The following is a 16,369-nucleotide window of genomic DNA, read 5'->3' on the forward strand; positions in this document are numbered from 1 at the left end:
CGGCCAACAGCACCCCCCCCCCCCCACTATAAATAGTAGGAACCAGGAGCTGCTTCCCCCTCCTGATACTCCGGATGATTTGCCAGAACCTTTTTGAGGCCGACCGAAAGTCACTTTCCATGGCCTCACCGAACTCCTCCCATGCCCGGGTTTTTGCATCTGCGACCGCCCGAGCTGTCTTCCGCCTGGCCCGCCGGTACCCGTCAGCTGCCTCCGGAGACCCCCGGGCTAATACTTCCCAGTAAGCCTCCTTCTTCAGCCTCATGGCCCCCCTCACCTCTGGTGTCCACCATCGGGTACGGGGGTTACCACCACGACTGGCACCGACCACCCTGCAGCCACAGCTCCGTACGGCCGCTTCCACAATAGAGGTCCGGAACAGTGTCCATTCAGACTCAATGTCCCCAACCTCCCCCGGCATGCAGTTGGAATTCTGCCGGAGGCACGAGTTAAAGCTCCAGCGAACAGGAGCCTCTGCCAGACGTTCCCAGCATACCCTCACTATGCGCTTGGGTCTACCAGGTCTGACCAGCTTCCTCCCCTGCCACCTGAGCCAACTCATCACCAGGTGGTGATCAGTTGACAGCTCTGCCCCTCTCTTTACCCGAGTGTCCAAGACAGAAGGCCACAGATCAGATGATACGATTATAAAATCGATCATTGACCTGTAGCCCCGGGCATGTTCATACCATGTCCACTTATGGACACCCTTATGCTCGAACATGGTGTTCGTTATGGATAAACCATGCATTGCACATCAAATAACAGAACACCACTCGGGTTTATATCAGGGAGGCCGTTCCTCCCAATCACCCCCTTCCAGGTCACACTGTCATTGCCCACGTGAGCGTTGAAGTCCCCCAGAAAAACGATGGAATCCCCCCGCGGCACGCCAAATAGCATACCGCTAAGGGAATCCAAGAAGGCCGGGTACTCCAAACTGACATTCGGCGCATAAGCGCAGATGACAGTCAGAGACCTATCCCCGACCCGAAGGCGCAGAGAGACAGCCCTCTCGTTCACCGGGGTAAACTCCGTTGTTAATGCACCGAGCTGTGGGGCCACCAATAGCCCCACCCCAGCCCGGTGTCGCTCACCCGCCGCAACTCCAGAGTAAAAGAGCGTCCAGCCCCTCTCCAGGAGATTGGTTCCAGAACCCAAGCCATGTGTTGAGGTGAGCCCGACTATATCTATACCTCTCAACCTTACGCACAAGCTCAGGCTCCTTCCTCACCAGAGAGGTGACATTCCATGTCCCGAAAGCCAGTTTTGTCAGCCGGGGATCGGACCGCCAGGGCCTCCCTTGGCCGCCACCCGATCCACAAAGCACCGAACCCCTGACATTCCCCCTGCGGGTGGTGGGCCCACCTGGGGACAGTCCCGCGTGCCTCTTTCAGGCTATGCCTGGCCGGGCCCCACGGGCCAAGGCCCGGCCACCAGGCGCTCGCCAACGGGCCCCTCTCCCAGGCCTGGCTCCAGGGTGGGGCCCCGGTGACCCTAGTCGGGGCGAGGGAAACGGGACTTTGCTTTTAAACTTGTTCATGGGGTTCTTTTGGATTGCTCTTTGTCTGGCCCCTCCCCTGGGACCTTTTTGCCTTGGGAGACCCTACCAGGGGCTATTGCCCCGGACAACATAGCCCCCAGGTTCACGGAGCCACGCGAACCCCTCCACCACGATAAGGTGGCAATCCAAGGAGGAGTTAAGTGCACATATATTCCCTTTTTTCTTGAGTCTGTTTGCTCATGCAAAATGAAATGCGATTAATATGAATTAAAAATGAATGACATTTAATCTTGATTAATCGAAATTAATCCACAGCAACCCTGTGATTAATCTGATTAAAAATTTTAATCGTTTGACAGCACTAATATATATGTATATTTAGTTATGTTATTATAAATTATAATACGCATTGTTCTGACGAACTCTTGTCTAGCACGCGTAGTGACAAATGAAAAGCATATGTACATTTCGTTATGAATTGTGACTCTGCATGTCTACATATTCCTGTACGTAGCAGTATGTTTTATGATTTACTAGTTTATTGCTTAAATATTACGTATATGTTATTTATTATAAATTATAATATTGTTCTAACGAATTTTTGTCTAGCACACGTAGCTGAAAACCGTATGCTTTGTTATGAATAGGCTGCAAAGTACATATATATACACTCACCTAAAGGATTATTAGGAACACCATACTAATACGGTGTTTGACCCCCTTTCGCCTTCAGAACTGCCTTAATTCTACGTGGCATTGATTCAACAAGGTGCTGAAAGCATTCTTTAGAAATGTTGGCCCATATTGATAGGATAGCATCTTGCAGTTGATGGAGATTTGTGGGATGCACATCCAGGGCACGAAGCTCCCGTTCCACCACATCCCAAAGATGCTCTATTGGGTTGAGATCTGGTGACTGTGGGGGCCATTTTAGTACAGTGAACTCATTGTCATGTTCAAGAAACCAATTTGAAATGATTCGAGCTTTGTGACATGGTGCATTATCCTGCTGGAAGTAGCCATCAGAGGATGGGTACATGGTGGTCATAAAGGGATGGACATGGTCAGAAAGAATGCTCAGGTAGGCCGTGGCATTTAAACGATGCCCAATTGGCACTAAGGGGCCTAAAGTGTGCCAAGAAAACATCCCCCACACCATTACACCACCACCACCAGCCTGCACAGTGGTAACAAGGCATGATGGATCCATGTTCTCATTCTGTTTACGCCAAATTCTGACTACCGTTTGAATGTCTCAACAGAAATCGAGACTCATCAGACCAGGCAACATTTTTCCAGTCTTCAACTGTCCAATTTTGGTGAGCTCGTGCAAATTGTAGCCTCTTTTTCCTATTTGTAGTGGAGATGAGTGGTACCCGGTGGGGTCTTCTGCTGTTGTAGCCCATCCGCCTCAAGGTTGTGCGTGTTGTGGCTTCACAAATGCTTTGCTGCATACCTCGGTTGTAACGAGTGGTTATTTCAGTCAAAGTTGCTCTTCTATCAGCTTGAATCAGTCGGCCCATTCTCCTCTGACCTCTAGCATCAACAAGGCATTGTGAAATACTCAGACCGGCCTGTCTGGCACCAACAACCATGCCACGCTCAAAATTGCTTAAATCACCTTTCTTTCCCATTCTTACATTCAGTTTGGAGTTCGGGAGATTGTCTTGACCAGGACCACACCCCTAAATGCATTGAAGCAACTGCCATGTGATTGGTTGATTAGATAATTGCATTAATGAGAAATTGAACAGGTGTTCCTAATAATCCTTTAGGTGAGTGTATTTCATTTCAAACACTTTATTTGTCCCCGAGGGGCAATTCAAGGGCACATAGAGCAGTGTTAAGATCTACCTGACTATACATACAAACAAGGGGAAGACAGGTCAGGAGACAGCAGCTCTACAAGCCAGCCGGTCGACCGCACGAGCAGCGACCCGGGCATAGGAAGAACAGAGAAAACAATTACATGAGGTGAGAGAGGCGAGTAAAAAAAAAATACAGGCCCTAGACTGTACTCCATTAGGGAGTATAATGTAGGAACAGAAAAAAAACACCTCAGCAACATAAGCACATAGCCACTACACAATATAAAAAATCGAGACAAGCCACAGGGAAGGGAATGGGGAAGTGGAGGTAGTCCAGCATGAACAAACAACCATCCGGCCCTGCAGCCAGATGCCCTGGTCATCGACCCGCCTGTTCACGTTGGGGGTGTCAAGCGGCGAAGGCGTTGGATAGGGGGAGGGAGTCCTTGGGGTCGGGGGAGAGGGATGCAAGAGAGTCTCGCTGCCTTGTCCTTCTGGGGGAGTTGTTGAATTCAGCAACGGCCTTGGCCAAGGCCCGTGCTGATTAAGGGGGAGCCAGAAGCAGATAATTAGGTTGTTTGGGTTTTCGGGCGAAAAGCTGAAATTTTGTAGCTTCTCTAATGTCCACACTGGTCTCCGCAATCCCTCCTATGCAGAGCCGAAAGCTTCTCCGTGATGTTATCAAGTTTGCGGTCCATAGTCACAATGATGGTATCCAATTTGCGATCTAGAGCCAAAGTCTGAGTGCCGACAGCTCTGCCAACTCCGTCAATCATCCCGGCTAGCCTAGTGGGGCTTTGAGCGGCTGTCACCGTTTTCTTCAATTTCCGATAAACCAGGGCGATGCCTAATCCAATCAGCATAAGACCCGTTATCAAGGTTCCGAATAGGTAGATATCTTCGACGTCCTCCACAGAAAGAGCTGCCAGACACACGACCCTCCACTTCTCCCATCCGTCCATCGTGTAGCCAGCTGCGTACGTTCCTGCAGGACAGTCAGGTTCCCCCGAACCTGCGCTCCTCTGCGAGAAGATGGTGTCAATTGCATTGAGAGACCAGTTGATCAAATCCATAATTTCCTTAGTTTTGAAGAGCAGGGCTGAGAGGGTCTCTCGAGTATGACAGTAAGACAGTAGACTAGACGAGACGAGAGAAGCAAAGCAGGGAAGATAAGGGGAGGGAGAGGGAGAGAAGTGCGTCCGCCTCCGCTGAGAGCCAAGCTGCTGTCTCCTGACCTAAAGTGTTTGAAATGAAATACACTCACCTAAAGTATATGCATGTCTAGAACTGGCCCCGAGCTGTAGTCCTCTATGTGGCTGGATTTAAAATGGTCTCCGAACTTTTTCGAATGAAGAATGACAGTACAGCACAGAATGGAATTGCCATATTGGATTGCTCACTAATTGCGGTGGTGGCTAATTAACTGCAATGATATAGTCATGTGAAAGAGAAAGTTCTATGATTTTATGCATCAGGACATAATTTTAAAAATCATCTGGTCCATACCAGATTCTCAAATAATTTTAATCTTACCTCAGTAGAGCTGTCACGACTACTCGATTAAACTCGATTACTCAATTATTAAAACTGATCTAAAATTTCCTTCTCAATTACTCGGCAATATGACGGAAGGTAAACGGCACATGCAGGATGTGAAAGCACTTCATGTTAAAAGTGAATGAAAATGCAGTTGTCTGTCAGTATTGCAAAGAAGAACTTGAATATCACTATTGCACGACTGCAAAGCAAATACATCTTAAAAGAAGACATTCAGGTTTGACGGGCTCACCCAATAATGCAAGGTCTTAATTTGCCTTAATTTGTCTTCATTTGTCGTTGACTTAATTTATTTTGCTTATAGTGATTCCTGTATGTCAAAATAATCGATGCTCAAACAAAGGTTACCCCGTCGCTTGGCCACATCATTTTACATAATATGATAATAACCAATTAACATTATTTTTGTTAACGTACTGCCTGTTTTGAGTATTTCTGAACTAGACAAGAAAAAGATCACATTGCGATATTTAGGAGTTGACAATTAAATACATAGTTAGATGTAGAACTTATCTACCTTTAACTTATTATCTACCACAAGTGTGTCAAATAACGTAGTGTTTATGGGGTGCCATTTGTAGTCACTAAGAACTTTTTTACTTAATTGTTAAATATTGATGAAATAGGGTATACACACATATAAATATAAATGTTAAATGTAAATGTTTAATGTAGACTAAATGTTGAGAACATTTAAATTACCCATGCCACTCTGACTTGTTTGGATGGAAATGGGCGTTAACGAAGAAAGCGTGCTAAGTGGCTGCCGGTGATGGAGGACAGCATTCTGTTCCTTCACAGGCGATAGTACGTGTGGTTTTGGCAGTTGTTCGTGCTGCATTGTGGAGCGGATTTCCTGCCACCTTGAAATGCAAACACGACATTGGCATACGGGGGAAAATAATAAACGTGATGTATTTTTTACAGTGCGCAAAACGCAGAAACTGCCTTGTGGAAATGCAATGCACAAGAGGCATTGGTTTTCAGTGAGTGTGGTAAAGAGAATATGAAACAATGAAAAGTAAAACCATCATTTCATTGATTTGTTCAATTACCATCCAGAAAAAACAATTAGAAGGGTTTACATTACACACAATTTAACAATGAAACTGTGCCACATCAAAATCCAGTGGTATCTTTGCTCTGCTGTATTGGCTCATTTACATTTTCAAAAAGTACATGCCAAAATCATGTCACCTGGAAATGTAATCACTGTCCAATTACAGCTCTCTAGCAAGTGGGGCTTGGTCACGGAAAACAGCCTGAGACACACGCATAATATCTAATCAATGAGGCGACAGCCACTACACATCAGGCTACGGCCTCAATTCAAAAAGTCTTTTAGAGCAATATTTAGGCAAGAAGTACTCTCTCTGCTCCAGCAGGTAGAAGGTAATGCTTTGAGAGAGGATTTTGACAATCGTTTAAAATATAATCATTCCATGAAGCGATGGCCACTACAGGACAGGCTACGGCCACAGCCAGTACTAGTGCCTCTGTTAATAGGCTACTACCTCTCTCCAGAATGTCTTTAGGGTGTTTTTCCACCACATCTGGAACCATCGTTTTGGTGTGGCACTTTCAATACTTTCCGGGCAATTCCCAGTATGTAAAGTGCTAAACCACCTAGGGAACTTTTTTGTACTTTGGTATGTCGTATTGGTTGTTTTCTCCTGCATGCCAATGTCGTGTTTGCATAATATTCATATTTACAAATAGTAATTTTTCAAATATTATACATGGCCAAAAGTTGTGAAGATTTTTAATACTGTTTATTTCTAGGTAAATGTAATAAAACTGCACTAAATGTTGAAAAAGTGGTAATTAAAAAAACGCTTAGTGACTTACAAATAGCGCCTCATAGGTGTTCTGGAGAGTTGCACCAACAGGCACAAAGCAGTGATGACAAATCACTTGCTTTTGCTCATTGTCACTATAAAATACAAAATACATCCATACAGAAGAATACAAATGGCTTTTTGTCAGCAGTTCTTCGTCTTTCTTTTTGGTTAATTTCTCACAAACGCGCCACACAGTCTATGAAGTCTATGAAGATAGGAAGAAAATGATATGGTTGTCTCGGAGATTGCATGCAGTGCTCATGCAAAAGCAGCAGTGATATACTTTATAAAGCTGCTTTTAAAAATCTTGACTAGATAATAAGGTCCTTGCAATGTGATGATTGAATTTGCATGAAATGCCATATAGATATTAACATTGTACATCATACAAGCTTAGCGGTACAGCGGTGCACTGGGAAGTGCTGTCGCCACACACCGCCGCTTTGTGTGTGTGGAATTTGCATGTTCACCCTGTGAGTGTGCCTTTTTGCCATATCTGCTGATTTCCTTATACTGTCCAAAAACATTAAACATAAGTAAAATGGAGTGCCTAAATTGACCATATGCATGACAAAGCTGTGTGGTTGGTTCCTGCCTTGTGCCAAATGCAGTGTATTATATTATACAGTGGTACCTCAGTTCTCAAACTCATTAGAACTTGAATTTCTTAAAAGTCAAACCAACCAGTTAAAAAAAAATTACCTAGAGCTCGATCTGAATCTCAGAAGTCAAACCGTGAATGCCGACCTAAGATAACTTTTATGCGCGGGGAAATGAGTTACGCGGCACGTCTCTCAGCGGAAACAAAGGGTAACACTTCAGTCTCAACCTTGCATTAGCTGTGATAACATCGTGCATGTTTACACTAGCTGAATACATGTACTTAGACAGTAAAAATACATTTAGACAATGATAGACAGTAACAGTAATTATTATTATTATATAATAAAATACATTTAAAAATAAAGATTTCTTATTCCTTATTTTAATATTAATAATAAACCATTAATACGTTTAATTATAATAATATTGTTGTGCTGAGCGGGGACAGAACGGAGACAAAGGTGCAGACGTCAGGGTATCGGGGAATACGGGGTTTAATTACAGGTAACTTGAGGTAAGGAAGGCAAAACGCAGACGGACAACACAATGACCGGGCTGGGGAAACTAATTGAAACGCGGACGAAATACAGATGACTAATGACAACAACCAGAAACAGCTGATCGCACAGGGATTGCACACGGGGTTAAAGAGGGGCCGTGGCACACAGAAGGAGCAGACAATTGGGTCAGGACACATTGTTTGGATACATTTATTTTCTTACTTTACAAATTACTGTTTTGATAAATGTGCTTACATGTGTTTAGTACAGTATATGCTCTTCTTGTTTTATCCAGTTCATTTTGTGTTTAAATGCTAAAAAAAGACATATTTAGGTGTAATTTTTTGGGGCTGGGAACAAATTAATTGGTTTTCCATTATTTCTTATGAGGAAAATTAGATCACAACTTGAACTTTTTAGGATTCGATCTGGAGTTCTGAACGGATTAAATTCGAGTTCTGAGGTACCACTGTATAATTGATTAACTTGTAGTTGTTCAGATTTTTGTGAGATTCTGTTAAAGAAAATCTTGGTAATGTAGGGTTACTGCCTGAGTTGTGAGAAATTAAACAGGTATACAAACAATATCCACAACATCTGGAGATGGTAGTGATGGGTATGGAAGGGAATCCCGGACATTTTTCAAAAGGAATTGCAAATTGCATTTGCAATTGCATTTTCCATATGTGGACGCATAAAGTGTGACATAATTCAAATGCAATTGCAAATTTTGCATTACCGTTTGCTTTTTCGATTTCGCGAACGAACACTGACTGCCACATTTCAAATAAAAAAGCAAAGTCCATTTGCAATTGCATTTCCCATGTCTTACAAGGGTCAGGGGTGGGTCTATACTGTGGGGCGTGATTGTATGGGGAGTGACATCACTCGCAGTCGACGACCAAGAGGGGCGTGGAAGTAAATTAATGACAAAAAAAACACGTTGAATTACACTTATCGAATAATCCAAAATTAAGTTACAAAACATACGTATTTTAAAGTGCATGTTTATAATTCAACCACATGAATTCAGTTAATTTAATTTCGCCTCAAAATAAATTTCAAAAGAACAAATTCAGTTGAAAATATTCCATGTGTTTTATTCAAGCAGTAACATTCAGTCCTCTTATTTCTGCTTTACAATATTCAGTCCCGTTATTTTCGCTGTTTCAAATATGCTGCCACAATTTCAGTGGTTTAAAATACGGTCCGAAATTCAAACCTCTACATCGGGGACTAGCAGGATGAGCGATAGACTGCCGATAGAGTTCTCTTCGATATAATTATCTACGATAACTTATTGCGCCCCCCAACTAATAGGTTTTTATGTAAGTAATTCGCTAGCTGCACATTGTCACTTTTTCTGCATAGTAGGATACCTGATGTGTGATATTTGCCTGGCCCGGAGAGGTTTAAGGTATTAAAATTGCCCCCCTACAGACGCAATAGCGTCATTGCATTGGGCTGCGAAGCATTTAAGGTGGACCGGAAAATCTGAATAAGGAGCTGCGAATAAGGAGCCAACTTCAGCGTCGTAGCAAAACACGGGTCTCAGATCGGCGACTGCTAGACAGCCACTGAGAGTGATGTAAGTAAATCGGCACACTGTACTGTACACGTGAAACATTGAAATATGTCGACATACCACCAGTAACAAAGGATCTATCTCATACAACAAAACGTGAAGTTTTTTAGTACTCATTCTAAACCCAGACGTTATTTTCGGTCCTTTATCTGAAAACCATTCAGTTTTCTCATAGGCATGTTCAAAAATCTCTCTATTGTCTCCACCCCCCAGTCCAGTCTGAAAAGATGTGGAATATTAAAATGGAAAATCAATATTAAACCCGAAGTCAGTCAGGGAAAAATTCTGTAAGCAGAACTCCTACATAGTATGTGTGACTATCATAATCACCATGAGCAGCCTTTACCGTAATACTAAGCATAATTGAAATCTATTTGGTTTGTTTGGCCATATCGATTTTCTCATTGATTTTTTAAATTTAAATAACTTAGATGTGTTAAACATTTATTTTATTTTATACATTATTATTATTGTTATCATTATTATAATATGAAAACAGACCTGATTTTGCTGATCTGTGGCAAGAATTTGAATATCATGTTCTTGACGGCTTCACCAAGATGTTTAAATTCTTGATCCACGTGCAAATATAGTTGTATCTTCTCTGGACTCTGCTTCATTATTGTCCCTGCTTCTTCAAACACAGCTTCATCTTCGTGCTCATTCACTTTAAGGTGCAGATCATTTCCACTGAGTATGGATGATGATTTTCTTGCGAGGCCTCATTAAAAAAAAAAAAAAAACAGCATGGGTTAATTGTAAAAACATACTCTATAAGCCTTTATAAGTTTTGTAGTTATATCACAGACATATTATTGACATATTATTGTGGCATAGTGATCTCCATGGGTGCGAAAACATCCAACTGTAAGAGAATAGCACCACTCAGAGGTACATTGACCATCACACAAGACCCTTACTGGATGAAAAACCTAGATCACATGCACATGCCATACCGCTGAACAAAAATCAACTTGCAGCAGCTGCACAAAGAGTGTCTCTCAGGGTGGAAGTGAGCTGGAAGCATGGCGATTCATAGGAATGTTAACGTTAAGCAGGCAGCACATTGTCAAGATGGCGAGCAGTGTGTGTTGGTGGTGGGGTATGTAATGACTAGGGGTGGCACGGTTCACAAAACCCACGGTTCGGTTTGTATCACGGTTTTAGGGTCACAGTTTTCGGTTCTGTACGGTTCTTGTTATTTTTTCTTTTAATCTTTAACACTCCAGAAATGTACTTCAGCATATGATATATAGCTTAATTATCCACAATTTAGGATACAGTATTAAAAAAGTTATATCATGTAATCATGCATAAACTGAATTTTGTCTTGACTTAAAGCACATTATTAAAATTATTAAACATTATTAATCCCAGAACAGTAATAAAATAAAAGTCTTGCCTTAACATAAATGGTAAAAGAATAGATCGCTTTAATCGCTATTACAGTTGGGTATGGGCAAGCGGTCTTATTTAGAAAACATACAAAAAGAGACGCAAATAATGTTTAATCATTCGTTTTGTATTTGTCCGGTCCACGGGGTTAATTTAATTGGGGATCGTTAAAATGATAGATCACCTACAGTATCTTGATTAAGCCTGATTCGGTTCGTTTATATATATATATATATATATATACACACACACACACACACACACACACAAACACACACACTCACCTAAAGGATTATTAGGAACACCTGTTCAATTTCTCATTAATGCAATTATCTAATCAACCAATCACATGGCAGCTGCTTCAATGCATTTAGGGGTGTGGTCCTGGTCAAGACAATCTCCCGAACTCCAAACTGAATGTAAGAATGGGAAAGAAAGGTGATTTAAGCAATTTTGAGCGTGGCATGGTTGTTGGTGCCAGACGGGCCGGTCTGAGTATTTCACAATCTGCTCAGTTACTGGGATTTTCACACACAACCATTTCTAGGGTTTACAAAGAATGGTGTGCAAAGGGAAAAACATCCAGTATGCGGCAGTCCTGTGGGCGAAAATGCCTTGTTGATGCTAGAGGTCAGAGGAGAATGGGCCGACTGATTCAAGCTGATAGAAGAGCAACTTTGAAATAACCACTCGTTACAACCGAGGTATGCAGCAAAGCATTTGTGAAGCCACAACACGCACAACCTTGAGGCGGATGGGCTACAACAGCAGAAGACCCCACCGGGTACCACTCATCTCCACTACAAATAGGAAAAAGAGGCTACAATTTGCACGAGCTCACCAAAATTGGACAGTTGAAGACTGGAAAAATGTTGCCTGGCGTAAACAGAATGAGAACATGGATCCATCAGGCCTTGTTACCACTGCAGGCTGGTGGTGGTGGAGTAATTTTCTTGGCACACTTTAGGCCCCTTAGTGCCAATTGGGCATCGTTTAAATGCCATGGCCTACCTGAGCATTGTTTCTGACCATGTCCATCCCTTTATGACCACCATGTACCCATCTTCTGATGGCTACTTCCAGCAGGATAATGCACCATGTCACAAAGCTCGAATCATTTCAAATTGGTTTCTTGAACATGACAATGAGTTCACTGTACTAAAATGGCCACCACAGTCACCAGATCTCAACCCAATAGAGCATCTTTGGGATGTGGTGGAACGGGAGCTTCGTGCCCTGGATGTGCATCCCACAAATCTCCATCAACTGCAAGATGCTATCCTATCAATATGGGCCAACATTTCTAAAGAATGCTTTCAGCACCTTTTTGAATCAATGCCACGTACAATTAAGGCAGTTCTGAAGGCGAAAGGGGGTCAAACACCGTATTAGTATGGTGTTCCTAATAATCCTTTAGGTGAGTGAATTTCTTGTTAACTGTTATGACTAGTTCAAGCTTAAGGAATAATTTACTTGCAAAGTAATCATTATTGTCATGCTACACGGCCCACGGAGCGTTGACAGAAGCTCAGGAAGCCAGAAGTCGGGGCAAACTCGGGGGTTTAATAAGAACAGCAACGATAGGGACAGGCAAAACATGGGGTAACATTACAATGACCGGACTGGGGAAACAAACGGAAACGCGGACTAAATACAATGGACTAATTGACAACGATCAGGAACAGCTGGTAAACACGGGGAATCCACATGCGGTTAACGAGGGGACGTGGCACACAAGAGGAGCGGACGATCGGGGCATGACAGAATCCCCCCCAAAGACGCGCACTCCGGGCGCGCCCCAGGGGAGGTGACGGACACGACGAGACCGGGGACCTGGGACCTGGAGAGACAAAAAGAACCTCAACGGGACACAGGGAACAGTTTGGACATACAGAACTGGCACAGGGTGGACAACTCAAACAATAAGCCACAAACCACAGGGAACGCAGACAAACAGAAAGACACCAATGACGGAAACATGGGACCCGGGGACACTAAAGGGGACAATGGAGGGACCACACAGGGACGAACAGGGGGCATGGGCACAAATAGACGGGAAGGACACACAGGAGACACAAAGGAACCAAAAGGGGACAAAGGCACAGAAGGACGAGGAGAATATGTGGGGGCCACAAAGGGACTAGAGGACACCGTGGGACGAGGGGGAACCACAGTGGACACAAAGGGACTAGAAGGGAACGATGATGGCACAGGACGGGGAGTGAATACAGGGGCCAAGGGATCTAAGGGCAAGGGGCAACGTGGAGCAGAGGGGACCTTTGGGGAATGAGAAGTAGGGCACGCTGGGTCGGGCCGTGGTCTGCCCTGAGGCCGAGGGGGAGCCGGGACCGGGGGGACTGAACCCTTGTGGGTAGGAGCACCGGCTGACGGGACTGGGGAGTCTGGAGCCGACAGGCGTGGCGTGGGCGGAGCCAGGGCTGGGGCCTTGGAAGCCGACACCAGAGCAGGAGCCGCGGCCGCGGGGGCCTCGGACGCCAGAGCAGGGGCCTCGGACGCCAGAGCAGGGGACGGGGCTAGGAGCTCAAGCACTGGAGTCACGGGGAGCACTGGAGTCACGGGGAGCTGAGGCAGCTGCACAGGGGACTGGGCAGGGGGCACCCACTCCAGGTCAGCAGGGGGTAGTGCAGCTGGAGCAGGAGGCGCAGGAGCCTCGGAGGGCGCCGCCGACTCCGGGCCAGCAGGGGGGCGCCGCCAACTCCGGGCCAGCAGGGGGGCGCCCTCAAGGTCTCCTCAGCCCTCTCCAGCTGTTGAGGTGGGGCCACTGGGGAGACAGTGGCGAACTCACTCCGGAGTTGCTCCAGGAGTGCAACTGCCTCCGGGGAACCCCTTATGGCAGGTTCACCCACCACCTGCCAGTATAGACCCTGGAAGGCAAAAAACTTCCTTGCGGTCTCCAGGCAGGGCCAGGGTGCTGCAGCCTCAGGAAACACGGGGGGGGCGCTGCAGCCTCAGGAAACACGGGGGGGGCGCTGCAGCCTCAGGAAACACGGGGGGGGCGCTGCAGCCTCAGGAAACACGGGGGGGGCGCTGCAGCCTCAGGAAACACGGGGGGGGCGCTGCAGCCTCAGGAAACACGGGGGGGGCGCTGCAGCCTCAGGAAACACGGCCTTCTAAGACGTCGCGGGCACGGAAAGCAAGGGCTCTGGCAGCTGGGTCCTCCCTTACCTCTGGCTGCTGGAGCCAATAAAGTACCTCGCCGGTGAGGTGGCGATCGATATTCGTCCTCCATGAGGTGAGTCGTTTTTGCGAACAGCAACGATAGGGACAGGCAAAACATGGGGTAACATTACAATGACCGGATTGGGGACACAAACGGAAACGCGGACTAAATACAATGGACTAATTGACAACGATCAGGAACAACTGGTAAACACGGGGAATCCACATGCGGTTAACGAGGGGGCGTGGCACACAAGAGGAGCGGACGATCGGGGCATGACAATTATGTTCAATTTATTTGTGTTTGGATTAATTTGTTTTTTTTTATATATATAAATCTATCCTGACATATAGGAGTTTGGCATCTTGAGCAAGGATATTGTTGTAGTGACCGACAATGGTTCAAATGTGGTCGCAGCTTTCAAGGATTACACTAGACCAGGGGTATTCAACTAAAATTTAAAGAGGTCCAATTAGAGAAAAATTCTTGAAGCAAAGGTCCGGAAGATCATAATGTCTAACTATTTAATAGTGTGATAAAAATTTAAGTAGCCTATTAGTTGCATCAACATTGTATGTAATCAATACCTGACTATCAAATCAAATTAATTCAGTACAACTCAAAAACGTTTTGACATTATTGTCACGTGACATGGAACTTCGGCCAGATGGCTGGTGTGAGATTTTAAATTCGAGATGTCTGCACACATGTAACAGTCATTACCTTGTAAATAGTCTGCTTTTGTATTTAACCGTGTAAATACACTTTTGACGTAGCTAATTTCAGGTTTTATAATGGAATATAATATAGATTTGCCGTAAGATTTCCAACATGAGTCTGAAAGCGTGAGTGTCATGCCAGATGCTTGAGATTTGGCAACCCTGAAAACGTACATTTTTTGTTTCACATGAGTTTATTTATATAACAGATAACATTACTTTATACATATGTTAGGAGGATTGCTGGGATTGCTGCGAGAGAGTGGTGTTGAGCTGCAGCGATTGTTTGGGATTGTTTTTTTGGAGTGTTTTGAGTGTTTGTGTGCTTTACCTGTTTACGTGGGTGGCTGTTTATTTCTATTTATTGTTCTTATTTCGGTCAGCGTGAGTGCTTGTCTGTCCTGTCTGTTAATCAACAGCGCGATTATTACCGACAGAGAGCTGCGGGTGTCGCGTGCGCGGCGTTTTTCTGTCCGCGTTTAAACTCCGTAACAAACACCCGCGGGGCGATTATAACTAATAACATCTAACGTCGGTATCGCTACCAAGCGTCGGAAAAGGACAGTTGCTCCTGAGCTTTGCTCGGTCGCCAGTCGGGGCCGGGAGGACATTTTCCACTTTTTTCCCGCTCCGGCAGTAGCCTGCTGTGAGGGGGTTTTTGTGGTTTTTCGACCTCCCAAGAGCAACTTCGATTTCGCCTTGTTTTTAGTTCATACTTGGTTCAGGCAGAAGTTCTTCTGGTAAGTAGTAGTAAGTTTATCAGGTTTAAAATTTTTAATAAAATAATAATTAAGTTCCGTTTTAACACAAGTAATAACTTATTTTAGTGTACTCCGCACGTTACTGCATTTATTGTTACGCAAATTAATCTTTATAGTTAAATACACTATATAAATTTACTGGGCTGGGAGTACGGGGTCATAGTGAGTTAGTTAATTATGGGGCCAGCTCAGTGTTGCGTTTGCAAGATGTTTGCCCTTCTGGACGTTAGTGTCCAGTCGGACTTCATCTGCGAGCGATGTAAGCTAGTGGACTCACTCATGGTCAAGGTTCGCGACCTTGAGGAGCAACTGGCTCGCATCCAATGCAACAGTGAGTTAGATGAGCTAGTTGATACGCCGTTTAGGGAGACGGTGTGTACGCCACTAACGGGGGGGAGGGAGAATGAAGAGCAGAGAGGTCGAGAGAGCTGGGTGACCGTAGGTCGTAGACGCAGGAAAAGGCGTACACACGTTACAGAGGCGGCATCACCTGAGGTGTCTGTGTCTAACAGGTTTCAGGTGCTTCCAGCTTTAGAGCCGGAAGGGACTGGGGAAGCAGGTGGGCCCTTGGGCACTGAGGAGCCCCCTCCCCCCAGAAAGAGGGAGGTTGTGGTAGTGGGGGATTCAATTATTAGGGGAGTAGACAGTTATGTGTGCACGCGTGATAGAGGGTCCCGTACGGTGTCTTGCCTGCCTGGTGCCCAGGTAGGAGACCTTCCAGATCGTGTGGACAAGCTTTTGGCCCCAGCTGGGGTGGATCCAGTTGTCGTGGTGCATGTTGGCACCAACGACATAGGCAAGGGTAGAAGGGCTGTTCTGCAGGATAAATTTATAGAAGTCGCCAATAAGCTTAGAAGCAGAACGTCCATGGTGGTATTTTCCGAAATACTCCCCGTGCCACGCGCAAGTGAGGCT

The 16,369-nt window shown here is 45.1% G+C and overlaps 1 protein-coding gene across 1 annotated transcript in view; it reads right to left on the minus strand.

The window, feature by feature from the left end:
* The window catches only part of LOC111837630 (uncharacterized), a 194,101-nt gene that overhangs the window by 167,476 nt on the left and 10,256 nt on the right, over positions 1-16,369 (minus strand). Inside the window, exon 3 of the mRNA XM_072700891.1 lies at positions 9,900-10,119. Within this exon, the coding sequence (XP_072556992.1) occupies positions 9,900-10,119 (220 nt within the window). The remainder of the gene's footprint in view (positions 1-9,899; positions 10,120-16,369) is intronic.

This window comes from Paramormyrops kingsleyae, chromosome 16, assembly GCF_048594095.1.
Source record: "Paramormyrops kingsleyae isolate MSU_618 chromosome 16, PKINGS_0.4, whole genome shotgun sequence".
Lineage (NCBI taxonomy): Eukaryota > Metazoa > Chordata > Actinopteri > Osteoglossiformes > Mormyridae > Paramormyrops > Paramormyrops kingsleyae.